Source organism: Arvicola amphibius, chromosome 14 (assembly GCF_903992535.2).
Source record: "Arvicola amphibius chromosome 14, mArvAmp1.2, whole genome shotgun sequence".
NCBI classification, from domain to species: Eukaryota; Metazoa; Chordata; class Mammalia; order Rodentia; family Cricetidae; genus Arvicola; species Arvicola amphibius.
This window is the reverse complement of record NC_052060.1, coordinates 6,671,336-6,699,049: the sequence shown is the minus strand read 5'-3', so window position 1 is coordinate 6,699,049 and position 27,714 is coordinate 6,671,336. Positions and strand designations below refer to the sequence as shown.

At 43.2% G+C, this 27,714-nt stretch overlaps 2 protein-coding genes across 6 annotated transcripts in view; both read right to left on the bottom strand.

Moving 5' to 3' along the window:
• Positions 1-2,096: 2,096 nt before the first annotated feature.
• Positions 2,097-13,033, bottom strand: Ctsk (cathepsin K). Its single transcript, XM_038311870.1, has 8 exons — positions 11,424-13,033; positions 9,805-9,925; positions 9,253-9,375; positions 9,000-9,158; positions 7,876-8,094; positions 4,249-4,414; positions 3,972-4,077; positions 2,097-2,570 (listed from the first exon to the last, which is right to left on the bottom strand). Exons 2-8 carry the CDS (start codon positions 9,922-9,924, stop codon positions 2,471-2,473), a joined length of 993 nt encoding a protein of 330 aa, XP_038167798.1. The 5' UTR covers position 9,925; positions 11,424-13,033; the 3' UTR covers positions 2,097-2,470.
• Positions 13,034-13,182: 149 nt separating this feature from the next.
• The window catches only part of Arnt (aryl hydrocarbon receptor nuclear translocator), a 65,205-nt gene continuing 50,673 nt past the window's right edge, over positions 13,183-27,714 (bottom strand). For 4 of the 5 annotated variants that reach the window (XM_038311864.1, XM_038311868.1, XM_038311867.1 and 1 more), the window contains 10 exons: positions 25,706-25,780; positions 24,498-24,649; positions 20,984-21,094; positions 20,727-20,808; positions 20,006-20,129; positions 19,715-19,817; positions 19,201-19,348; positions 16,725-16,884; positions 15,903-16,069; positions 13,183-15,043 (listed from right to left, as the gene is read on the bottom strand). In XM_038311864.1, the coding sequence (XP_038167792.1) occupies positions 14,954-15,043; positions 15,903-16,069; positions 16,725-16,884; positions 19,201-19,348; positions 19,715-19,817; positions 20,006-20,129; positions 20,727-20,808; positions 20,984-21,094; positions 24,498-24,649; positions 25,706-25,780 (1,212 nt within the window). In that variant the 3' untranslated portion in view covers positions 13,183-14,953. The remainder of the gene's footprint in view (positions 15,044-15,902; positions 16,070-16,724; positions 16,885-19,200; positions 19,349-19,714; positions 19,818-20,005; positions 20,130-20,726; positions 20,809-20,983; positions 21,095-24,497; positions 24,650-25,705; positions 25,781-27,714) is intronic. The other variant, XM_038311865.1, reaches the window with a different exon arrangement.

Genomic DNA, 27,714 nt, shown 5'->3' with positions numbered 1-27,714 from the left:
TGGGTAGACACTGAACACGCGAGGCTCGCAGGAGTCCCCTCTTCTACTCTCAGCCTAGCTTCACATGTACTTGTGAGTCGCGCCAGCCTCAGTAGTCCCCGCAGAACCCGCAGCTTCATGTGATCTTTCACCCCGCCACACATTCTTTGTGCCGTCATTAAAGCATCCATCTAAAATGCAATACGTTGATGACTTACTTCTGGTGGCATAAGCAATATCTCATTCTCACCATCCCTGGTTGTATTTATTATACTATCTGTAGTTATTAATGTTTTACTGTCTTCCTGTTTTCAAACTTCCTTTCTTGTTCTTAAGACTGCCTCTCTCTACACTGACCTGGCTGTCCTGGAACTTACTACAGAACTCAGGCTGGCCTTGAACTCATAGACACCACATGCCGCTGCCTCCTGAGAGCTGGGATTAATGCTATGCATCTCCACAAACTACTTGAGCATGCCAGAATCTTATACTCTCTAAAACTGTGTGTTTTTGGAGACAGTCTTGCTATGGTACATAGTCAGGCTTGGAACCCCTGGGCGTAAGTAATCCTTTTGCTTCTGCCTTTCAAAGAGTTAAAACAGCAGGACCTGGCATGACCATACGTGGCAGTCTATGACATTCTCCAAGTCAGAACTAATTTTTTTTCCATCCTTCTAGGCTTAAGTAAGTATAGCTTGCTACATGTCCACATATTTTTGGGTGGATAGGTTTAAGATAGGATCTCACTATGTAGCCTGGCTGTCTTGGGACTCAATATATAGAAGGGGCTGGGCTCAGACTCACGGAGGTCCACAGATTAAAGGCATATGCTACCCCCAAAGTACCTGGCATGGGGAGGGGTTCCCCAAGAGTGAAATAAGAGTTATGACATGGGAGAGGGCTCAGAGGTTGAGAGCACCACCTGCTCTTGCAAAGGACATAAGTTTGACTCTCAGCATCCACACTCCGGCTCCAGGAGATCTGATACCCTCTTCTGGCCTGTGTGGGCACTAGGCATGCACATGGCACACAGACATACATGTAGATAAAACACCATATATATACATATATATATCAAATAATTCAAGTGTATAATATTTAATTTTTGTTTTGTTTTGTTTCTTTTCAAGACAGAGTTCTCTGTGTAGCCCTGTCTATCCTGGACGCGATCTGTAGACCAGGCTGTCCTTGAACTCAGAGATCTACCTGCCTCTACCTCCTGAGTGCTGGGATTAAAAGCATGCACCACCACCAACTGACTAAATTTAAAAAATATTTTAAACAAGAGTGCATGACAATGAATATTCAGTAGCTGTGAACTCTCTGTCATGGGATAATAGTACTTTGTGGAAAATGGAAAAACAGGTTGTGCCAATTTACTCCTCCGGCACCTTGGTTCTCAACCTGTGGGTCCCAACCCCTTTGAAGCTGAAATACCCTCCCACGGGGTCTGGGAAACACAGGTGTTTACATTACAATTCACAACAGTAGCAAGATTGCAGTTACGAAGTAGCAATGAAAATAACCTTATGGTTGGGGTCACCACAACATGAGGAACTGTGTGAAAGGGCTGCAGTACTAGGGAGGTTGAGAACCACTGGTCTAGCAGAGACACATCCTAAAATCTTTTACTAAGGCATCTCCAGCCTGTCACAGTGCTGCACGAGGCCATATCGCTGTCTCTGGGAGCCAGAGACAGCAGGATCTTGAATCTGAGGCCAGCATATACTACATGAGACTGGTTTGTTTTTCTTAAAAAGAAAACAAAACTTTGACCAGGAGTTTAGTTCATGGTCTATCTCAGGTTCATAGTGAGTTTGAGAACAGCCTTATCTAGTTGAGACTCTATCTCAAAAATAAAATAAAATTAAAACAATGTAAGGAAACCTGATTTTTGAAGGCTTAGGTACGCACGTCACTGCTGTGATCCTCCTGCCTCTGCCTCTCAAGTGCTGGGACCTCGGGAACACACCACTGTGTCCAGCTTCATGGCAGTTTTAAATATTGAGAGATAGAAGATACACTTAATCCCAGAAATGTATAGTTTTCATGATACAGTAAGTACCTAATAAACGCTGCCTCCTACCATATCCCATGTGAGTGTGGATACAATGTCATTTATTAAATTGTAAATGAGATACTTTATTTCAAATGCAAAGAAGGAAAAGAACACACATTTCTTATATGATGCAAATATGTCAGAGAATTATGAACAGGTTTGTGAATCTCGGCACTGGAGACAGGGACTTGGGGAGGTCACTCCAGCCTGCTGGGGACCTCCACTGTTTATCTACACAGTATCAGCCCCCAGACCCAGTGAGTCGGGACCAGATAGCTACCGAGCGAGAACTGGTAGAGAGAGGGGAAGTTACAGAGGTGTCACCAGGAGCACGCCCACTTCAGCAGCGCTTCCTCAACTCCCTTCCAAACACACAGCTACATGGCACCATTGAAGAAGGCACGGGAGAACAGGACATCTTGGCTGGCTGGGTCACATCTTGGGGAAACTGGCCAGGTTGGTAATGCCACAGGCGTTGTTTTTATTTCGAGCCAAGAGAATATATCCTTTGTTTCCCCAGCTTTCTCCCCAGCTGTAGAACCAATTAGAAAAATACTTAGCATCTTATCTATACAGTCCTTCAAACACGTACTGCATTTTACTAGGCACTGATAATATACAAAAAAATGAGCAAGTTGAGTTTTTTTTTTTAAGTTTTTTTTGAGACAGGGTTCCTATGTAGCTTTGGAACCTGTCCTGGAACTAGCTCTTGTAAGACCAGGCTGGCCTCAAACTCAGAGATCCGCCTGCTTCTGCCTCCTGAGTGCTGAGATTAAAGGTTTGCGCCACCACTGCCCAGCTAGAATGCCAATGTGGTTTTTTTGTTTGTTTGTTTGTTTTTGGTTATTTTGAGACAGAGTCTCTCTGTGTAGCCCTGGCTGTCCTGGAACTCACTGTGTAGACCAGGCTGATCTTGAACTCACAGAGATCGGCCTGTTTCTGCCTCCCGAGTGCTGGGATTAAGGCACAAGCCACCAGCGCTGGCTGGGTTTTATTTGTAAGGGCATTGTCTCCATTATGTTAACACTAGCATGCAATCATCAGATTCCGCTCTCTGTTCCCGACTGTGCTGGGATGTGACGGCAGCCTCGGCTCCTGCCACCAAGACGCCGCTGCCATGACTCCGGTGCCCTGAGATGGAGAGGTAAAGCCTTGCCTTCCTTATCTAACGTAGAATCCTCTACCACAGCGACCAAAGAAACTAAACCAAGGTCTTACAGATACTTGAGATGGCTGAGTGTGAGTTAAGGCGCACGGCTTTAATCCCAGCACCCGGGAGATCTCAGTGAGTTCTATCCTAGCGTGGTCTACACAGCAAGTTCAGGAAGCCTGTCTCCAGGGGAGGAGGAGAGATGAGGAAGAGGTGGCGTCTGCGGGGACGGGAGGAGGTAAAGGCTGTAAAACTGATGGCAGATGGGAAGGAGATGTGTTTGTTATGACAACGTGGCCAAAACCAGGGGATAAAGCAAATTCAAGTGGGAGACACATCTGAGGAGGTGAATTAAGATAACGTTGAAGAGTTCCGGGCCATATTGAGCTCAAAGCTAACCTGAGACATAGGAGACCCTGTCTCAAGAAATCAAAATCCGTCGGCCAAACAAACACAACATTAGGCTGAGCGGCCTTTACTGTCATCGAGGGTGCTTAGCTTTACTCTGGGCGGGGACATTTGGCGTAGAACCCGGTGAGACGGAGAGAGCGCTGGGAAAGAATCGCCAGCAAAGTCTTCCTGACTGGGCTGCAGCAGCACTGACACGGCGTCTGCCCCTTTGTCTGTGCGCACAGGAGCAGCTGAGCAGCATATACTTTGGACATTCTTGTCCACCCATCGCATGGTACGTTTTGTAGTTATGAACCTGAAGGAAATACTGGGAAGCTGGAGGAGAGGCTCGGTGTTACGGAGGGGACAGAGGGACAGCAGTGCTGACTGTACCTGTTTTTAATTATCCAGTGCTTGTTTCCCTTTTGCACGCCATAGCCCACCACCAACACTGCATGGTTCACATTCTCACGGTCGCAATTTTCATCATAGTACACACCTAGGAAACAAACCGGGGATGAGGCCCTGTGTGGTCTGAGGGGGCCCTGTGTGGTCCCTGTCAGGGTTTACACTGAGAACCCTGCGCTGCAGCAGTTGCCAGACCTAGCAATTGGCATCGGGACCACGCCCACATCCTAGAAGAGGGGGCTCCACAGGAAGGGGCTCTCACCTCTGCTGTAAAACTGGAAAGATGTCAAGCTTGCGTCAACTGACACAGAGATAGGCCCCACCCGAGCCACTGCTCTCTTCAGGGCCTTCTCGTTCCCCACAGGAATCTCTCGGTACCCTCTGCATTTAGCTGCCTTTGCTGTTGGGTTGTACATACAACTTTGATCCTGGAAAGAAAGCACAGGTGAAGAGGACTGTAGTCAATTGACTGGCAATAAGCTGGTAAGAAAGCGAACCAATGTTAGTGGCAATGGACCAGCTTTTGGGTCTTACCATTTTAGAAAACTATGAAAAGAAGCCAGGTTTGGTGATGCACACTGGTAAACCCAGCAATCAAGAGGCAGAGGCAGGAGGATTGCCATGAGTTAAAAGCCAGCCTGGGCTACAGTAGGATCCTGTCTCAAAAACAAAAAAATGTGAGGAAAAAAGGTCAAGTGGTTTCCTGCTTTCTCACAAAAATCAACTCCACAAGAGAAGAGACTGTTTCTCCTGGCCACTGCGCTGTCTCTCCACAAGAGAAGAGACTGTTTCTCCTGGCCACTGTGGCCTGTCTCCACAAGAGACTGTTTCTCCTGGCCACTGTGCTGTCTCTACAAGAGAAGACATTGTTTCTCCTGGCCACTGTGCTGTCTCTACAAGAGAAGAGACTGTTTCTCCTGGCCGCTGTGCTGTCTCTCCACAAGAGAAGAGACTGTTTCTCCTGGCCACTGTGGCCTGTCTCCACAAGAGACTGTTTCTCCTGGCCACTGTGCTGTCTCTACAAGAGAAGACATTGTTTCTCCTGGCCACTGTGCTGTCTCTACAAGAGAAGAGACTGTTTCTCCTGGCCACTGTGCTGTCTCTACAAGAGAAGAGACTGTTTCTCCTGGCCACTGCGCTGTCTCTACAGCCCTTGCCATCAGCATCTTCTTTTTCTTATTGAGACTGTGTACCATGTAGCAGGCTAGCCTTGAACTCACTACATAGTTATATAGTGATGTCCCTAAACTCCTGACCCTCTTTTTTTTTTTGTCTCCATGTGCTGGGATTACAAGCATGCCCCACCTCTCCCATCCTGAGAGACGGTTTTTACTAATGCAGGATATGGAAACATTTTTCAAATAAAAGTTTTTTTTAAATGCAAATTATGTTCCACCTGGACAGCATATGTAAGGCTCAGGGTGCGGGAAGGCATTAGCTGCTCCTTGGGGAGTTTGCCAACACCAAGCCCAGCTCGAGAGATGCCCTTGATCACTGTGTACAACTCAACAATGCTAGTATGAGCAAAAGAGTTTAAGCTAAATCTTATGTTTTTATCAGAGGCAGAAATAAGTACATAACATGACATGAAAATAAATTAATAGCTAAGTAATTTAACTTCTGATCTTTCAAGACCATGCAAGCGTTGCAGGCCTCACTAACAACACGAGGTCTGTCAAGGTGATGCTCTTTTTGGCAGCTCTTCTACATACGAGACCTTGAACGCACTAAGGTAGGATCTGTAAGAACACATACCTAACACCAACAGTACTGCCAGCATTTGATGTCTAAGGTGACAGTGACTTACTGCCTCAATTTCTCAAAACCTGTTTGTTCTCTGCCCCATGATTCTGGTGTTAAACTTCTCAGATCAACAAGACATAGTTGTGTGGCAACATTCCTGTGAGCTCAGCATGATACAGAGGATCTCAAATTCAAACTAAACCTTGGCGTTGCATGATCTCAAAGAGAAAGAGAAAGAGAGAGAGAGAGAGAGAGAGAGAGAAAGAGAGAGAGAGAGAGAAGAAAAGATCTCGTGTAAATGAAATAGTATATCTACAAATGAAATGAAGTATCTTGTGAATGGACTTAGTAAGTATCAGGGCCTGGCCTGGCACAGACTTTGACCCATTCAGGAGGCAGAGCGACTGGGTATGTGTGTACTCAGGCTGGTCTGGACTACAATCTCAAAGCAAACAAACAAAACTCCAGGCCAAAAAAAAAAAAAAATTCTCACCAATTTGATGAGTGTAGTGCTGGCTAAACCGTGCTAGCCAGACTGGAGGACCGTTCAGCAGTTAAGACACCTGCTTTTGCAGAGGACCCAGCTGTGGCTCCCAGCACCCACAGGGAGGCTCACAACATCTGTAACTCTAGCTCCAATGTCCTTCTGACCTCTGGGGCACCAGGCATACACATGATGTACATGCATTCACTCATACACATAAAATAGAAAATAATCTTCTAAAAAGATAAAAGTTGTCAATTGTTAAGTGACTAATTCCTAGTTCTTTATACTTTTCACAAATCTATCCTTTAATTGGTGAGTGGGAAATATGTTAGATAATGTCAGTACATTAACAGGCAATAGACTAGACTCTATAAGAGTGTCTCTCCTTTACTATTTTTTTTTTTGGGGTTTTGGTGTTTTGTTCCATCCTCCCCCCATAGAGGAGCTCATGTAGCTCAGGCTGGCTACATTCAGATTAACCATGTAGTTTAGGATGATCTTGAACTCCTAACCCTCGTGTCCCACCCCAAGGTGCTGGATTACAGGCATGCCCCCTGGGCTCTCATCCTCAGTCCAAAAGAAGAAACACAGATGGCCGGGGACGTGGAAGTGAATCAGTGGGACTTGGTACATACTGCATGTAAAAACTGGACATTATATAGTAAATTTTAAGACACAGACACCTTCTGTTCCAAGGTAACAGCGTATTATAAAAGTCTTACATGAACACATGGGAGGAAAGGCTGTGCCAGAAAAGCAGGCTTGGTGGAACATCTTGTTTGGTGAGATGGCTTAGTAGGTAAGACTCTTGCTGAATAAGCCTGATAACTAGAGTTTGATGCCCAGGGCCCATGGTGGAAGGAGAGAATCCAGGAAGTTTTTCTCTGGGCTTCACATGCACAAGAAAACACGAGCCCACCTGCACATACTGACATGCACGTCTGCACAAATACACACAGTAATACGTCTTATAAAATCTTGGTTTTTGCTACAGACTGCAGTATGAATTTGAGTATGTTGTAATATCTCCTTAAAAATCAAGGATAAGCCAACCTTTTAAGGAAATACGCCGAGCACACACTTTAGCAGATAGTCGCCAACATTTGTATCGCTGAACCTTGCTGCCCCTCTCTCAGAGGTCCGTATCACAAAGAATTCTATTGCCTACCAGCTTATCTACATTAAAAACTCCATGGGATTGGTGAGATGCTCAAGGTTTTTCTACAGTATGGAAATTTTGGCTTTCTATGGCCATTTTATAGAAAGCAGGATACCCATGTGTGGGACCAGGCCTGTGACCCCAGCACCTGAAAGCTCGAGGCAAGAGGAGTTCAGGGTCATCCTCAGCTACAAAGTAAGTTCAAGGCCAACATGGACTATGTGAGATCTTGTCTCCAAAAAGGGGGCACCCTAGGATACCTAGTTGTGAATAGCTTGGGATACACAGTAAAATATTGTCTCAAGATTAAAAGATAAAAAGGAGAAAAAGAGAGGGGGAGGGAGAGGAAGAAAGAAAGGAAGGAAGGAAAGGAAAGAAAGAAAGGAGAGGAGAGAAGAAAAGGAAGGAAAGAAAAAGGCAGCAGTAAAGTAACAGGAAACAAGGTCATGCTGGGGGAAGAGTCAGCACAGGGCTCCACCCTGCGGTGGGCGGAGTCTCACCTGCCCCACGTAGGGATAAGCATCTTCAGAGTCAATGCCCCCATTCGTCTGCACGTAGCGGAAGGCAGTGGTCATATAGCCGCCCCCACAGCCATAATTCTCAGACACACAATCCACAAGGTTCTGAGGACTCAGATTTAAGAGTTTGCCAGTCTTCTTCTTGAGTTGGCCCTCCAGGGCACCCGCAGAGCTAAAAGCCCAACAGGAGCCACAGTCACCCTGAGAGACACACAGAAAAACTGTCAGCCATCACTTCTCACACGGGGGGCATCTTCCTAGCAGCCTAAAAACATATGTGTGCGGTAAGAATTCAAGCACAAGCTCCGCCTTCGTTGTGAGGCCTTGTTAGCTCCCACTGATAACAACTGTGATCACTGCTTCCTTTGTGGCTGTGGACCTTCTCCTGGATTCTAACCCTGACTCCACACTAGTTAAGTGACCTTGAGAGGCAGAGGCAAGAAGATCAGGAGTTCAAGGTCAGTCTCAGCCTGAGTGGAGTGAAGGCCAGCCTGGGAAACGTGAGATCTTGTCTCAAAAGAGAAAAAGGGAGTGATACTATAGCTAATGAACTGACTCTTGTGAGCAATGAGACTTCCTTTACATGGAAATCGTAGGAGCTCCTTGTGCACAGTAATGCCAGAAACCGTCAGCTATTATTAGTGTTTGCTCTCCTGGGTTGTAGAATTTTCTACTCTTTAAGAATGAGAATTTCCTGAGGAAGTCTTGAATCTTTACCAGCTGGACTTGTTTGGCTCTAGGAGAGGGGTGGTGTTTGCTGAATGAGTGTTACATCAATTATTCCCCTTACTGATGCCATAGCCCTGTACTGTTCAGGTCCTAGGAAAACTGAGATTCTCCTGAAGATAAGAACCTAACACTATAAAAACCTTTTTTGGGGAAAGACTTTCTATGTCCTAGTAATTACAATTTCAGAATTTATTTTGCACAAATATTTCTACTTGAGCAGGAAAATATATGTGCAACATGCTTGTAACACAGCAAGTTCTTTAAAGTAGAAAAATTCTAAACATACAAAGTAGGTGATAAATTAAATCAGAACACGCTATATTCTTGTAGCATGAGATAAACCACACTTCAGGCCAGACTCACACACAAGCAAGCACCTGATTTTTGACCGGAGTAACATATCCTTTCTTTCGATAGTCGATGGCGTCTGGGGCTCTGCCCTCCCACTCTGGGATGTAGAGAGTGTCATTACTGTGGGACTGAGAGGGTGGTGGTAACCTGAGTCCTGTCATCTTCCGAACCACTTCCTCACTGGTCTGAGACAAGGGAGGAGGTCAAGCATTAGCAGAGACGGGGGTGGTGGGGGTAGTGGGGAGACAGTGGGTGGGCCTGGATCTGAGGGCAACTCACCATGTCTCCCAAATGATTCATGGCCAGTTCATATGTATGGACACCAAGAGAGGCCTCAAGATTATGGATGGAAATATGCTTCAGGTTTTTTTCCCAAATTAAACGCCGAGAGATTTCATCTACCTAAATAGAATAGTCAATAGACTATAGTCATAGTCTGTGTGCGGTTATCTGAGTAGTCTTTAGGAGAAAAGATACACCATAACCAGAAAGTCTGGTCTAGCTAGGGAACAATGGGCTCTTAAGAGTACACACATGAAAATGTATGCAAAGTTCTCGAGAGACAATAGAATACTAACACTACTATGAGAAGCATTCCCACATACACACCACAGAGCCACGTCTATGGTGCAGAATACTGGACTCGCACTAGTCCCGAGCCACCCCTCCAGCTAATATATCTGTGCAGCAGATAGAGGGGCTGAGCACACAAGTCAAAGTCAGCTGGAGTTAGGAAATAGGGACTGCTTGCTGGGGTGAAGCCCTCTATTTGATTGAGCAGAGGCCTCAGGTCCCAGCCCTCCTACATGCTCTCCTTGCGGGCCCAGGCACCTTGCTGTTATACTGCTTCCTGTGGGTCTTCTTCCATAGCTCCCACTGGGTATCCAGCATTTCCTCAGGGTAAAGAGCAAAGCTCAACACGGGTAGCAGTAGAAACTTGAGCACCCACATCCTGTCAAAGAAATAATTAGGGCAGACTTCCATTGGAAGGAGGTTCACAGGTCTAGCCAGCCTGTGCATGTGGAAATGACGGCAAACACATTACCAGGAAGGTGGCTTTTAACCTTTCGGGAGCTTTAGAAATAAGTTCTTAAAATTACAGAAAATTACACACACATGTACTAATCCTAAGGGATTCATAAACCCAAAAGAAACCACACACACACACACACACACACACACACACACACACACACACACACACTTTCTTGATTTTAGAGACATGTCTTGCTTTGTAAGTCTTGGCTATCCTTGAGCTCATTATGTTGGCCAAGATGGTTTTGAATTCAAAGATCTGCCCCCCTTCCACCCTGTGCTGGGATTAAAGGCCTGAGCTACTATGCCCAACCCAAGAATTGCTGCAAACTTGGCTGTATGTGGAAAATAGACAAGGAATTGCAGGTAATTTTCATGATAAGCACTAATGGGCAAAGTTGGGGGAGTGTACCAAAACATCTGATTTCAATTATTGCAATTCAAGATGTCCCACCAACACTGCACACACAGCAACTAGAATGGGTAAAGGGAAAGGCTCAGCATGGCTCTTCTCCAGTATCCCCATGCACATGGAGAGAATAGGCATAGGGGATGTGGTTAGAGATAGAGTCCTAGCTCAGTATGCTTCATGCTTTGTTGATGGCATCCTTTCTATCCTGCCAGGAGAGAACAGGACTAACGTGACAGCATTTATCTATGGCATGTTCACTGTGCCTTCATTTGCCGTATTCATTTCTTCTTTCCTCACTCTCTCTCCCTCTTTTGGCAGGAAATGGCCCTAATCTTAACCAGATGCCATGGGTTTTCTTTTTTCTTTTTTTCCAGAGACGTGGCTGCTTCACAGGACAAAAGCCTCAGATGCGTAAGAGGAAAATGCAGGACAGACGGACAATATTCTGTAATAACCAAGTTCACAGTTCACAGCTTTTTAGGAATTTGCTCTGGCTTCATTAACTTCTTGCGTTGGCTTAACTGCACATACTTAATTTAAAAACCATTTCCTGTCTCCAGTACAATACACAAGTTGTGCAATACTGACTACACTTTTATGTACTCTTGCAAAGCAACACAATATTCAGCAGAACATTTAATGACTGGAATGTTACAGGCTTGGACATGGCTGTTAACTATTCCTCTTCCTCGGGAGTCAGTTAACCCTTTAGTTAAGCAGAACTCCAGAAAAAAAAAAATCCACTTTTGAGGCAAGCTCACAATCCTCCTTTACTTTTACCAACAACCACATATTCATTCACATACACAATCATACACAGAATCCTAAAGATTTCCAGATTTTATTTAGCCAGAAAATGAACTAAGAAGGATTATGTTTTTTATTCAGGGAACTTCAGTTATTTGATCCCCAACGCACTATATCCTTTCTCTTCTTAAAAGAACCTAACTGGTAGGAATAAGATGCTAAACGATGCAGAAGTTAAAAACGTTAAAAACATTACCTGTGGTTGAGAATCTGTTGTCTAGGCTCCTTTCACACAGAAAGTGTGGCTGCTGTGAGCAGAAGACTAAGGGTGCTAGATTTATCCATCAGGATTGCGGAAGTCAACTCCAGCGGTGGCTGGAAAATTTGGATAAGGGAGGGAGGCAGGGATAGGATGAGAAAGGGGGGTTAGGGTGGAAGGATGGACATGCATTTGCACAATGTTCCTGAGAGCTGCTAAATGTTCAGTTTCATCTGACTGTCTTGAGGTGGGGGGAATAAGACAGCATATTATTCAAACCGAGGCTTCAGGGAGGAAATGAAAGGACACAGCCCTAGCTGTCTCCATCCTTCCTCAAATGTCTTCTTGGAGAATTCCATCTTTTTCTACCCTTCTAGTCATGGACCAACCCCCTTACCCTGAACCATTTTTAACTTTGCGTCAGATCTTCTGAGATGACAGCAGGCACAGAGCACTGTACGAGCACACACAGAGGGGAAGGGGGACACCGAAGGCTAGACAAGAGTAATATATGGCATATAAGGCTCCAATTTAAACATTTTAAAAAATGTGACTCTTGGCTGGTGTTACTGCCTCTGGGAGGGAGCAGCTGCTCTAACCCACATGGCTGCGCAGGAAGTCGGGGTGAAATGGGGTAAAAGCGGTCAGAAAGTTGAGTGTGTGTGGTGGTGCACACACTCAAGAAGCTGAAGTAAAAATCAAAGCTGGCTGTGGGCACACCTTTCCCTGCCTGGCACAGGTTCTCTGTGAGGTCAGGCCAGACCAGTCTACAGAGTGACTCTGAAGCCAGCCAGGGTTATATAGTGAGATGCTGTCTCTACATAAGAGCAGACTCACAAGTACAAGCCCACCCTAGATCCTGTCGAAAACTGAAGTTAAAAAAGAGGATTGAGGAACATAACTTGGTGGTGGTGCGCTTGCCAATGGCCAACACAGCACTAAGACAGAAAGCAACCCAATGTAGCACCTGATTATTTACAATGCCAGAATCAACATCAATGGGCTGATGGACACACATGTGACTCTACCGTCAAACTCTCAGATGGGAGGGATCTGATGAGCACTGCATCTCAATTACTAAAACCCCCAACTAGACCAGTCACAAGATCTTCTCCAAATGCTTCCCTAAAACCCATGCATGTGACAGATCATAAGACTCTAGCTCAGCCAACCATAACCCTAAACTCCATTTCTTTCCATAAACACATGTGAGAAATTGGAAAACGAGGGATCCTGGAATAGAAAAGATATTACCACAAATCTAGATTCCATTTCAAGCTGGATTCCTCACGTAGACCCCAATTCCAGAGCCCAGGTTTGCCTTTGGATTTCAAAGCAAACCATGAATGTAGAGGGAGCCTAGATCCATATTCGAACAGTTTATCATTGACAATTCCCTCATTTCTCTTACCACCTTCTAATTGGGAGGACATACAGGGGAAAAGACATCCAGATGTCCCCCAGTGGCTTCAAGTTCCAAGAGCTCTTCCCAGCAACTTCTAAGAGACGACAGCCCTCACTCCCAGAGTGTGACTACTGACATTACTCACGATGTGTCAGGATCAGGAGGTAAGTGAGGAACAGGGGGCTGAGTGGTCAGAGCCCTATGATCTCTAATTCCCGAAATCAACTCAACTGTGCTTTATGCTTATGTGTTTGGAGCCCAATTAGGGATTCTTTTAGTTGTGCATGTCTGTTATTTATGAGCTGGAAGGGGATAACGAGGCCGCAAACAAGATCACACAACACAATAAGCTTTATAAAAGAAAAATACTTTGTTTTAAAATCTTTGCTACATGTCATTATTTTTGCCACTGTAAGGCTTAGCACAGATGGCTAACAAGAAAAACAATCAAAAATAAAACCCTGAAGGAAAAGCAGAACAAAACCCTCAGAGTATAGCTTCTCCCTCCCACCCCTTCTTCAAAAGCCCTGTAATAACTGTACATTATAGTTCCGATCACATTTAAAAACAAGCTGATTATTAAAAAAACAAATATTTCATTGGAAACTCAACTTTTTGGTTCTGTAAATTGTGATATAAATATATATGATACTGTATGTGTGCATATAGAATAAAAAAATAGCCTCCTTTTCCACTCTATTGCCCGGCACCAGACTGAAGAGAAATGGAGGGAAACTTAGTACACAGCAATTCCTCAGCCTCGCCATGAGCCTCGCCATCCGGGCTCCTTACCCCTGTGAATACACTTAATAGATCTTTTCTGTATTAGTTTAATCTTTCACTTATATACTGACAGGAGTCAGTAAAAAGAAGAAAAAGGCTACTGATACGTGAGACGCACCTGAGGACAGGAAAGGGAAGGCAGTAGCTTGTATCTGCATTTCTATGGCTGGGATTATCAAGTGACCCTGTGCGGATTTGAGTCCGGACTCAGCAAACACACTGACTCACATTTATGTTCCAAAGCAAAGCCCAAATCCAAGTGTGGAGAGGAGCAAAGGGCAGACTTCAGGAAGACCTACACGTGCTTCTGACAACAGGAAGGAGAGGCTACTGTGTAGCAGGGCTTTCTATTTGGCTTATACCCTTGTCACTCCGATAGCTGATCCAAGAAGTTGAGCTTCCATGTGGAAATAACCTCTCCAGAACACGTGTGACTCTGACAGAAAAATGCAGCATTAACTTATGGGCAAGTCTGAGATTTCTGACAGTGTTTTATCTGGCCAGCCTATTTTGATCTGCAGATCTTCCACATAAACTGAGAGCACCAAAGAGCAGGAGTAATCCAGCTTGATCATTAATGTGTTCTGTATAAACAGAAGACTGTACATTGGCCTAAAGTTCCATTTTGGCTGGGCATCGGTTTAAGTGCAGCAAAGACTTAATTTAAATACTCTTTGGCTGCAATACTAAACACAAAAATACCTGGAAAAAATTACCTTTTTAGGACTCTTTGAAGACCAAGCAGAAAGACAAAGAACACCTGGGACAAACTTTGCATATACTCCCTAACAGGGAGGAAGGGCACGACAGAGGGGCTCAGACACACACACACAGACACACAGACACACACACACACGCACGCATGCACACACACGCGCGTTCTTTCATGTTCCTTTCCAGGGGATTGTTCACCTCCTAAAGCTCCACATATACCTATGAATTTTCATGATCCTTGGTTATGAGGATGTTTCTTTCTCCTCTCCTCCATTCTAGTCAGAGTTTCTATCCAAAACAAGCCACAGTCTCCAAGGCAATTAGTGCTGTCAGGTTCTTCTGTTCTGCCCCTTGACTCAGGCAAACATCACTTCTGTGCCACTTCTGGTAAGAAGGCATAGGGCAGGACTTCCAACCTCACCCGTCTTCAGATTTTCAGAGGACCCTAAAAGCCTGGGAATTCATCTCATTTCTTCTATAAATGTTACTTCAGAGTCAAGGGGTGAAGGGGGTACATATCAGGGGTGAGGGAAGGGAAGGGAGAGGAACTTTTATTCTGTTTACAAAAGATTTGCTTTTAAAAACAAACAGTGATTTCCCCCGCCCTATCCTCACCCCAATAGTTCTATTCTGAAAAGGGGGGAAACATAGTCAGATCGGGAAATTCTTCATTGTTGTAGCTGTTGCTCTGTTCTCCCAGCATGGACAACATTTCCTAATGAAGAAAAGATTAGATTTGGGTCACATACCCTTACTTTTATTGTGTCCCCCAACATTCCCTGCCCACCATTCTTGACCTGCAGACGCCTCGCCTCACAGCCTCTTTCCTGGTCCTGTCTCCATCTTCCTCCTATTGTTCCTTTATTTTCCTTCTTTCTAGGCCTTGATATTTTCTTTCTTTTCTAAATTTTCTGTGCACTGGTGTTTGTCTGCAGGTGTGTCTGTGTGAAGGTGCTGGAGGTACAGACAGTGGTGAGCTGCCATGTGGGTGCTGGGAATCGAACCCAGGCCTCCTGGAAGAGCAGCCAGTGCCCTTTACAGCTAAGTCATGTCTCCAGCCCCATTTGATATTTTCAAAGGAAGAAAATATGCATGCCAACATTTCACTTAACCCCTACAGTCATGTCTGAAATGTATCTCATCACATTTGTTTCTGACCAAACCCTATTTTGTCTTCTTTTTAGTGTGATTTTTGACTAGTTTATTCTCTGCCTAAGATTATCCCATGCAATCTTGTAGCACCCTCAGGGGAAAACAGATATTTATAGCTATAATCAGTATGTTCTATGTAATGTACTTTTAAATTATCCTATTTAAATCCAAAGCTACTTTGAGATGTAGATCTCTGTACATGAAATAAAATAACTTCCTTCATTATCTTTACACGGTGCTTCATATCAGAATTTTGGTCTGAGCGAGTGTGTTCATAATAATCATGTCAATTACTGACATTCATCCCTGGTCTTCTGTCTTCCCTTCTGCTCATCTCCTCGTACGACCCCAATCAATACCATGTGTGCTCCCTTCTATCCCTCTTCCCCGACTCACTCTCTCTGAAGTATTTATCTACTCACCTGAAAGACCTCAGGCTGGCTAGATGGTTGTGCTGACGCTGGCTGAACATGTTGCTCGTTGGAACTGGACCGATGATGGGGCTGCTGGCTCTGCCACTGTGGCCAGACACCCACACCCTCTGCTGTCCGGGTCTGGAACTGTCCTGAAGTCTGTCCACTCTCAGGGGCTAGAAATGTAGTTAAGGATAAACAGCTTGAATCTATTAATTTCAATGGAGGAGAGAAACCAGCACACAGCTACATAAAACTCAGTAATTTCACATATGATACCTTCTGCCTGTCTAGCTGCTAACCAATGCCTCTACTTCAAAGCCCAGTCTCAAATTTCATTCTCAAGATAGCATTTCTAAAGAATTCTGTTAATTTAAATATGCATTCTGTTAAGTATTTGTGGGTTTTGTAGTACTAGTGTTGTAAATATTACAATAACTCATGTGGTTTTTATTGCAAGTGTTAAGATAGTTTCCCTACAGCAACTTTTTATAAAGGTTTTAAGTTTACTACTGTTTTGTGTTTGGTGCATGTGAGCATATGTGCTGTGGCTCCCGACGGTCAGAAGACAGCATGGTGGAGTCAGCTCGCTCCTGCACACAGCTCTGGGGACTAACTCAGGTATTCAGGCTTGTGAGTCAAGCACTTTGCCCAATGGGCCATTTCAACAGCCTCTGTGCAAGGTTTTTAATTTCAAACAGACTTGGACTTTACATTTCCTTTTATAACTAGGTCAGCACATCAAGGACACAGGGAAACAATTCTAACCACCAAATCCTCCTTCTTTAGTAGTTTGGTTTTCTTGTTATCTTCCTTCTCATCTGAACTTACGGAAGTTGGATGCACGGTTGGTGAGAGCAGGGTAGGCTGCAGTACCCTGGGAGGCTGTGGGAGCACCCGGGAGAGACATAGCACTGAAGGAGGAGGAAGTCTGAAAGTTGCTCACACCAAATTGGGAAGAACGAGTCTTGGCTGTAGCCTGGGTGGGCACCTGGTAAAGAAAAGGAGGTCAGAACGAGGGAGACTGTGCTCATTTCTGCGCCACTGCCCATCACCGTCACCCGGCTCCACTGTGCACTTCTGCTTTACTCCCAGCTCCTCCTAAAACTATTCTCTTTAGGCAACTAAAAGTACAAAAAGCAAAGACTTACAGGTTTAATAAAAATCGTAATAATTAGCTAAGCTCACTGGGTCAAGAAATAGGGGAAAGACATTAGAATAGAAAGGGACTGGCTGATGAGAGGAAGGGGTGTGGTCTCGAGTAGAACAAGAGGTCATGGTCATGTTAACGCATACTCACGAAGGCATTTTAGCAAACCCGATCTTATATATAATGAGCTCATAAAATTTTAAGAATTAACAGAAAGCATGTGTGTTTAACATATATGTGCAAGTGCATGTGCACAAACACAGTAGCTAGAGACCAATGTGTCTTCTTCAGTTGTTCTCCACCTTATGTGTGGGTTCACGTGTACATCTGTGGGTGGGTGGGAGCATGTACACACATGTATAGAAGCCCGATGCCGATGTTGCGTGTCTTCCTTTTACTTTCCTTTCTATCTTACATTTTGTGTTGTTTTTTGAGGCAAGGTTCCTCTGTGTAGACCAGGCTGGCCTGCAACTCACAGAGATCCACCTGCCTCTGCCTCTCAGGTGCTGGGATTAAAGATGTGCACCACCACCACCACCACCACCAGGTTCCACCTTATTTTATGAGATGGGCCTCTCACTGACCCTGGATCTTATCCATCTGGCTAGGAAGTTCTAGGGATCCGTCACCACTTCCCCAGAGCTGGGAATACAGGTGTGTTCTATTACACCTGATTTACTTTTTTCTTTTTAAACATTTTGAGTGCATGAGTACGCACATACATGTGAACACATGCATGCATGATAGCATGCAGGAGTTGGTTCTCTTTTCCCACCGTGTGGGTCTTGGGGATTACCATCAGGCTTGAGTGACAAGCACTGTACCAGAGTCATCTCCCCAGTCCCCAAAGTGGAATTTTAGAAACAAAAACCAGGACATCATTGTCCTCAGTCTGCATTCCATCCATCTAGATTCTGTTCCTAAAAGAGTGACCTTCCCTTCTTATGGGAATGTATGTGTATTACAGGACACTGTGGTGATGGCTCTCTTAGGGAGTTCACACCCACGCTCAGTTCTTTCCGAGTGCCTTTCTTTTGCTCTTGAATTTCATCTTAAATCTGTATGTAAAGAGTCTTTTAATAAAAACTCTAGATCTGCTTCAAAAAGAAAGGAAAAAAAAACTGGAAAAAGATGAAGCCTCGTTACTAAGCTCACCAGGAGACTCGTGGCTGATACTTTTTTTGGACAACTTCCTGCTTTTATTTTCCCTTGCATTTGTTTTTGCTCTTCCTTTTTTGAAACAGTTTACCTCGCTATGTGGCCCAGGCAGGTCTTGTGTGAGGGACGGAAGCTGTGTACGGTCATACCCATTGTACTGTTTCCTGACTGAGAAGCAAGTCATTGTCTCAGCATGTTTTATGGAATCATAATTTCTTCTTCTTTTGTTGTTTTTCAGGGTTTCTCTGTGCAGCCCTGGCTATCCCGTAACTCACTCCATAGAACAGGCTGGCTTTGAACTCACGGAGATCCTCCTGACTCTGCCTCCCATATGCTATGGTTAAAGGTGTGTGCCACCACCAGAGTGGAATCATAATTTCTGCAAACATTTGTAAATACCACAATTTAAAAAATAACTCCTAGGGAGACAATATATGTATGCTTGATTCTATCAAAGCCCTGAGAACTATGGTGGTAACTGTCTTCAACCTCACTGCTCATCCTGGGCAACAGAGAAATGGATCACCTTCTGTGTATTTTTACACAATTCTGAAGCCTGGTTTGTTTTTATTTTTTATTTTTCTAAATATTATTTATACAAGAGAAATAAGCCTAATATATTCACTATATATTATATGCATGGATACTATGCCAAGATTTTCACTATTTTCACAAATTAATAGTCAATGAATATAATACTAATTTTCTATTTTGGTACTGTATTACATAGTCCTAAATGAAGACAAACTCTTTGAATTTGCTCTAAACAAGCCTGAAATCAAAGTTGTTTAAACTGTTCTGATTTAAGGTGAAAATGTGAAAACCATAGGTACTAAGAAGATTTTTTTTTTTAAATCTCTGGTATTGTAATCATGTGGTTGCTCTCAACAAACATGAAAATTATAAGATCAAGAGAGGGATCGGAGAGGAGGTGTCTAAGACGACAATAATAAATTCACTTATAGGGGAAAAAGACCCCAACAAACAAAAACAACATGCCTGGGCAGAGAAGCCTGGCCGGGTACTAGAGGTCCAAGCTGGAGCTGCTCCCTGGGTAGGGTTGGAGTGACGAGAAATCTGGGCCAACATCTGCCCTGCAGAAGATGACGGCTGGACAATGGTCACAGGAGGGCTCAGACCACTATTCCTAGGAACAAACAGACAGGTGAAAGATTAAAAGGTGACCCTATCAAGGAAGCTATGAAACAAAGGACAACCAAATTCTATCCCTAGATCCCTCTGATTCCCTTGGAGTTAAGGAAAACCTGCTAAATCTGAAAACCATTAAGAAAGACTGACAGCACACACTGACCACACAGAGAGAGCCTACAGGGCAATAGGACAGGTGCAAGGAATAGGCGGAAAAAGCAGCTCCTTTGTCTCACCCTAGGTCCAGTAAGTTCTACTGCTTTGTCTGAAACGACCAGAGAAAGCAAGGGAAGAATGGCATGTGGATTCACCAACTGAATCCTGCAGAGAGCCCTGTCAAGCAGCACACACATACGGGGCTCACCTGAAGTTCTCTGCCGGCCGGGGGGTAGGAGGGAATGAGCTGCCCTGGGAGAATAGCTGTTGGGTGGCAGGGGCAGTGCTGGAGGAGATGCCTTTACTCTGATCTGTGGACCAAAAGGAGTCGGGGGAGGGCCATCAAGGGGCTGTAGTATATAGTTTAATAAATTCCTATTTACTAAGAAGTACGTAATTTAGGTGGAAGTATGCTGGAAGACTACTGATTGGGCAGTAGCAGTCCCATCAGTGATGACAAAATCAGACTGTAAAAGGAATCTGCAGAAGAAAGCTGTACCTGCACTGATGTTGGGATAGATTTCTGAAAACCTTGGATCTCTGTCCTGGGCAAAGAGACCATCTGACTTTTCAAGGGGCTTGCTGTGTTCTGCTCCTGTATTTGCCACAGGCTGGACAGAAACCTAGGGAATAAAATAATGAAAACAATCAATAAATGGTTAATGTAGCAATTCAATAGCATTCAATTTCATATTCTCACTGATACTGGGAGTTTTTAGGATTTATTTTATTTTTTTTTGAGACAGGGTTTCTCTGTAGCTTTGGAGTCTGGAACTTGCTCTGTAGACCAGGCTGGCCTTGAACTCACAGAGATCGGTCTGCCTCTGCCTCCTGAGTGTTGGGATTAAAGGTGTGCACCACCACTGCCTGGTGATTTTTTTCTTTCTTTTCTTTTTTTTTTTTTTTCTTTTTTCTTTTTTTGGTTTTTCGAGACAGGGTTTCTCTGTAGCTTTTTTTTTTTTTTTTAATTATGCATGTTTGTATACACATACACAAACGAATACAGTGCCTCCTGAGGTCAGAGGCATCAGACCTGGAGCTAAAGTTATGGGTGGTTGTGAGCCACCTCACCTACTGTAGGGCCTAGGAACTGAATTTGGGTCTTCTGCAAAAGTGGCTAATTCCCTTAACTACTAAGCCATCCCGCCAGCCTCGAGATACATTTTTAAAAAATGTTCACTTTCCTCTTAAAAGAAGAAGACACACACACATGCACACACCTGGGAATGGTTATAGCTGGCTAGCCCATCTCTTCCTGGCACCATATCCAATTCTGCTTGCTGCTGCTGCTGCTGCTGCTGCCTGTTATGTCAAATGTCAGTGTGGAAAGCAATAGGGAAAAAAGATTTTTAACAAAGAATTTGGAGAAAAGGCCTTTAAAAACATAAAACACATAAGGAACAGCAAAAATATGATTGCACATCACTATTTTCTGGCTAGTGATTGCTCAAAACATAATTACTTCACCATTTCTTACCTGGATGCCAGCTGCCCTGTACCCATCTCTAGGGATAAACTGGTTGTCGGACCTAGCTGTGACCTCTGAATTGTGTTAGAAAGTGTAGGCCGTGGTTCCTGGCTAGAGTTCCTAAGAAAATAAAGTAGACAAGAACACAGAAAGGGGAAACAAGGAATGACTCAATACAATAAATTCCGTATATTGACCTGTAATGGGAGGCAATCACTAACAGATCTTTACAAAGTGCAGTCCCATAGGTAGCCTATGACCTTGGTTTCAGCAAAAAGATGTATGTTATGGACTACATGGTACTAACTGAAACATGTCTAAGAAACAAGGGTTTATCCTGTTTTTATTTGTTGTTGTTCTGAAACAGGGCTTTAGACAGCCCAGGCTAGCGTAAACTCACAAGTATGGTGACTTAGTTTCTGATCACTTGCCTCGAACGCCAAGGACGGAGATTACAAACATGCACCATCACATTCAGTTTATGAGGTGCTGGGGATCAAACTCAGGGTCACACGCATGCTAGACAGGTACTCTACCAACTAAGCTACAGCCCCAGCCCAGCATGTTTGTTTTCTAACTCCTTCAAACTATTTGATACCTGGGTATTGTGTGTGCCCATAGCCCGAGTTTTTAAAATTGTAAGTAAGAACTAAAATGAATGTATACATTAAAGCAATTTGATCTTTTTTTTTTTTTGACAGAATACCTCTATGTAACCCTGACTGTACTGGAACTCTCTAGGTCAGTGGTTCCCAATCTTCCTAATGTTAAGACCCTTTATTACAGTTCCTCATGTTGTGGTGGCCTCAACCATAAAATTATTTTTGTTGCTACTTCATAATTGTAATTTTGCTACAGTTATAAACTGTAATGTAAATATCCAATATGTAACCCCTATGAATGGGTCATTTGACCCCAGGGGTCATGACCCACAGGTTGAAAAGCACTGTTCTAGGTAGACTAGGCTGGCCTCAAACTCACAGAGATCCGCCTGAATACCACTACACCTTGTTAACAATCTGATCTTTAAAAAATAAGTTCAAGCCAGGCATGGTGGTGCTCAACTTTAATCCTAGCACTTGGAGGTCTGCAGAGGCAGGGGGATTTCTATAAGTTTGAGGCCTCTGTAGCATTCCTATGCTACACAAAACTTGCATAGGAATATTTACACTTCATCCTGAATAGCCGAATAGTAGAAATAACCCAGTGTCCATCAACTGATAAACAGAATGGGCTCTCCATATTTATTTAGTACATCACACCTGACAAAAAGCTATCTGGAACTGATACTCACTTGCAAAAGAAAAATTAATTTTCCCCAATGGAATCTCATTAGGTGTATTAACCACACTTCTCTTCAAAGTAGGATCCTTGTCTATGAGCGGCTAGACAACATCACGTGTACTCAGTGGTATTTTTGTAGACTTTTTGTCTCATATTGCTCTGTTTGGGCATTTTTTTTTGCCTTGTTTTTTGATATATATTTTATTTCTGCTTGTGTGTGGGTAGGTGTGTGTGCGTGTGTGCACACACATGCATTAAGAGAAAGGAAAGAAAGGGTATGGAGTTGGGTAGGTGGAGAGGTACTAGGAGAGGGGGAAGTGTGATCAGAATATAGTGTATGCAACTTTAAAACAAGAAAAATGCTATGTTCATAAAATGGAGCATTAATTCACAGCACCAACAATAAAATGAGGTACTAATACATAGTATCACATGGTTGACCCAGGAAACAATGAGACCACTCACAAAGGAACCATCCTGTGATTTACATATCTCTAAGCAGGTTTATAGAGATAGCGAATTTAGAGTTTAGAGGAAAGGGGAGAATGGACGATTTTAGTGGGTTCAGGGTTTGAATAGGGATGAAAATGTTCTGAAAATAGATGGCTCTACGAGTTACACAACTTCTTGTGTAATGGGTGGGATATATGGCCTGTGCAATGTAGTTAAAGAAAATGTTTTAAAACCCTGAGAGCTAGGGGCTGGAGAGATGGCTCAGCTGGTGGAGAGCACTTCCTGTTCTTGCAAAGGACCCAGGTTCAGTTCCCAGGACTCATGTGGCTTCTCACAACTGTCTCCAACTCTAGTTCCAAGGGATTTGATCCCCTTCTGACCTCTGAGGACACGAGACACATACGTAGTGCAGAGAGATACATGGAGGAAAACGCTCATAATAAAGCTGACGGCTTAGCATGGTGTTGCATACCTGAAATCCTAGAACTCATGGGGCAGGAGAATAGTGACTGCTGTGAGTTCAAGTCCAGCCTGGTCTATTTAATGAGCTTCAGATCATTCAGGACTACATAGAGAAGAAGCCTTGTCTCAAAAAACCAAACCAAACCAGACAAGACCAACAACAACAAAAACCAAGTTCAGAGAAAGGAACAAAAATTAATAAAATTGTGTGATGCGACCATGCTCTGCAATAAGACCTGATTCATGGATCAATTTTAACCCATTGCCTGTTTTATATATGAAAATTCCAGGAAGACAGCATGTTATTTCTGTGCCCGTTTCCATGCACAGCAGCAGAGTTGAGCAGCTGCAGTAAAGACCATATGGTCCAGACAAGGCTGAAGCATTTATCGTCCTGTCCTTCACAGAAAAGTCTGCCCAACTTTGTTCTAGATGAAAATCTTCCTAGACTAGAGCACTGGTGGCTAAAACAAAATCGTGGAGGCAAGTGGAGCACACCTTTAACTCCGCATTCAGGGAGGGAGGGAGCTACCTGTGAATGAATGCGAGACACGCCTGGCCTGCAAGTCGAGTTCCAGACCAGCCGGAACTATACACCAAGACCCTGACTTAAAAATAAACAAATACAAAACCCTTCCAAAAAATCCTGAGGTAGGGAAGCAGTTCAGTGGTACAGGAGTTTGCCTACTTTCTGCAAATCCCTTGGTTTGACCATTAGCAGTGCAATAAGTAAATTAACTAATAAAGAAAAGTAAAATTATTACTAAGCAAATAAAACCTAGAAAATTGAAATGAGAATCTTTCCATCTCAAGAACTAATCTTTAAATTACTGTTTTATTTGCACTCTCTTACAGAAAGAAAAGAAGTTCACTGAGTAGACTGCGTCAGGCAGCAGGTGTGGGCACTGTTCACAGCATGAACTACTGCTGCTTCTTAAAACTTACTCTACTGTGAGCCAGTGAGACGTTTGGTGGGAAAAGGTGCTTGCCCCCAGGCTGACAACCTAAGTTCATGCTTGGGCTCCACCTGGTCAAAGGAGAGGACTACTCCCACAAGCTGCCTTCTAATGTTCATACGTGTCCTATTCCATGCCAGAGTGATACACACCAATTACTAAATGGCTGTCAACAGCAAACAAAATCTACCTTACTCTCTGCCTCAACTATATTAAATTCTATAGAAAGCTGTTAAATGAGGACTCTCAAACTAATGGATTTGCGATAAGGTTAAGACTTGCCCTCTCCCACCCCCCACCCCACCCCACCCCAGGGATGGCCACAGGAGAAATAACCCAACATGAGAAAAAGATAGAAGAGTACATACTTCACATTGGTGTTGGTACAGATAATATACTCAATTTCATCTGAATAAGGGTTTTGGAACGTAAATGAGCTGGTTCTCATCCAGAGCCATTCTCGGTTCTTAGATCGGAATCGGAACATGACAGATAGCACCTGGCCTTTTAATTTCACCACCTGAAAGGGTTTTCATCCATCAGTGGACTTAAAGAAAATTAAGTAATAATTGTCCCGCTTTTACAACCTCAGGACTCTTGTGTTGTTGTCCTTGAAGCACCAGTCTTTTTCAATGGTCACACAAGGGGAAGAGGGGATGAAGGGGATACAGATCTACCAAGTGTCTTCTCAGTGCTGCAGACGCATGACTGTACAGTCAGGAGGAGCACGGAAGAGACTGTCTCCGTGTTTCCCTTTCTGCAGACACACTAGATGAACTGGCTTTGTAAGTCTATACCAGGAAGTTCAGTTTGGTGACACCAAACACATTTTACACATTATTTACCAATCCCAGCTATTCTACTCAAAACCTTAGAATTTTGGTTTCCATAAAACCCTACACACAGGAAGCCTTAGTTTTGCTAGAGTTTTAGTTCCTGCTCTTATAGAACAGAAGACAATCTTTTAGTCCTCCATTTCTAGTAATAGCAAATATTAGCAATTAATGTTTATTTTTTATGTATCAAATGCTGGGCTATATGTGCCTTATGGCATTACCTTATTTAACCTTCCTACAAGCTTCTACCTCTAAATATTAGTATAACCACTGTTTCAGTAAGATCACTACAGAGACTTAATTAACTTGTAAAATATAAAGAATAGTTATCCAAAGCCAAGTCCATTATTTTCACGAAGTATTTTCAGGAGCTCAGGCCTGAAAATTACAATTAGTTACAAGTGAGTTAACCTTCCGTTATCTATAAAAGAATTCTGAGTAAACTTTCCTGCTATGATCTAAGGTCAGTGAAACAGGTAATACTTTAAGTGCTTTGAAGATAATTTCTTGGATACAGATAGTTGAGTAGAAGACAGTAAGTAGCTAAAGCCCAGCAGAAACACCTTGGATTTTTATCTAGTTTCAAAGTATTATCATTTTCTATTTCTTAGAATATAAGCTCAGTATAAAGTATAGTATCCACCACAGTGTTCAAATGAACACTGACCAATAAGTATCTAGAACAAACATAAGCAATTGAGCAAAAGATGTATTCAGACCCAAACCAGGAAAAATGTTACCTGTTGAAAGCTGTCTCTTAGAAGCTGTTGATCTTCAGGATGACAGAACTCTACAATATTCTTCCCTAAGAGCTCCTGGGAGGAGAGAGAAAAGTAAAATGTACACTTAACCTTCCCAGCTAGAGATGTCAGTGTTACTTCCTGTCTTTATCCTACTATAAACAGGTGTGTGGAGGGGAAAGGAAACAAACAGAAGACAGAGCAGAGCCAGTGAGACAGTGCAGTGCGCACTGGCCACTCAGCCTGATGACCACATGGTGGAGAACTGGCTCCTCAAACTGTCCTCTTAGCTCTACTGCGCTCTAAGGGACATGCATGTATGCACATATTTGTAGGCCACTGAAAACAAGGCACCTTTCTTACAAAGTCATCTTACTGGCTCTCTTAATGATATCAGTTTAGAGAAGAAACTTTTGTCAGGCAAACCCTATAATCTCAGCATCTCAGGAGGCGAGGACATAAAGATTTCCAGTTTGAGGTAGGGAGAGAACCTATCTCAGGGGGGAAAAAAAGACAGGGAAAGAAAACCACACACAGATAACATTCATACCTTGTAAATATGAAGACCTGAGTTTTGTCATTAGAATATGTGTTTTCAAAAAGGTGGGGGAGTTCAGGTGAGACAGAAGAAATGGCTCATCCCTTAAGAGCACTTCTTGCTCTTGAAAAGATCATATACCAGGCAGTTAAAAATGAAGAGCCAAGTTGGAGGACTTACAATCTCTGAACCAACAGTTCCTATAAAGTAGTTGTTATCAAGACAAGTGTTCTAACCATATAAACCCAGTTCCAGGGAATCCAAGGCATTCTTCTGATCTCTGTGATACCAGATAAACACATGGTACACATACATATTCAGGTACTCACACCTACACATAAAATAAAAAATAGCTGGGCATAGTAGTGTATATGCCTTTAAGCACCTAGGTGGCCAAGGCAGGCACATCTCTGAGCCTGAGGCCAGCCTGGTCCAAATATAGAGAGTCAAGGCTACATACTAAAACACTGTTTCAAAAATAAAAATAAAAAATAAAATCAAGTCAAGTGTGGTACATTCTCACAATTCCAGAGGAACCACAGACAGGTGAATTATGGGAGTTCAGAGGCTAGAAAGCTTAGACAGCTTTTCAAGTTCCAGGCCAATGAGTGACCATGCCTCAAAATGAAAAAGACAAATGGTACCCAGTGACTCCCAAGGCTGTGCCCTGGCCTTCTTACCTATGTGCACACACAAAGACTTTCTTCTAAAAGCTTATTTCCAACTTTAGTTCTTAGCATTTAGGGCTCTGAGCTGATTTTTGTCTATGGTGTGATGATTTTTAGGGGTAGTGGTGCATATGGATCTGATATACTCTACTTGTTACATCTTTTCCCCTTGAAATGTCTTAGCACTTTTGCTGAAAATCCAATGACCACGAATGTAAAAAAGGCTCTCTCCTGGCCTCGTCATCAGATCAGATCAGTAAGTTAACACCTCCCTATAATAACGCCACACTGCCTTGATAAAATCTTGACAGGAAGGGTTGGATCAGGATGTAAGTAAATCCTCCAACTTAGTTCTTCATTTTCAAGATTTCTTCTTCACTGACCATTTCTTATATGTATAACCAGGCTCATACAGATCACAGAGGTCATGTAAGTCAGGGAGAGTTAATGGATCTACTGCATGAGAACATTCTAATAACCAGTGCTACACTTATATTTATTATAGGTTATTATTTCATTAGTAATTACATAAATTACCTAAATGAGAGTAGCTATACTAGAATAATTAAAATAGTTTTGAATTATCTGTATTAATGTCAGAAATAAAAAGTAAGCATACATTTATACCCACTATTTCCATGTGGTTTCATAAACTATATTTCTCTATATGGGGTGACAGTCTTGGTAGGAAGTTGAGACTAGATTTTGCTATTAGTAAAATAGGAGCATCTCTTTTTCTGAACTGGACTGCTATATTTTGATCCTCCCTGGAATTATATAGCCATGTAACCTCAACACTAGCA

Coding starts and splice junctions, on each gene's coding strand:
- Ctsk (XM_038311870.1), bottom strand. CDS start 9,924: ATGTGGGTGCTCAAGTTTCTACTGCTACCCGTGTTGAGCTTTGCTCTT. Junction 9,159..9,252: donor TGAATCATTTGGGAGACATG/GTGAGTTGCCCT, acceptor CCCTTGTCTCAG/ACCAGTGAGGAAGTGGTTCG. Junction 2,571..3,971: donor CACTGGATAATTAAAAACAG/GTACAGTCAGCA, acceptor TTGGTTCTACAG/CTGGGGAGAAAGCTGGGGAA.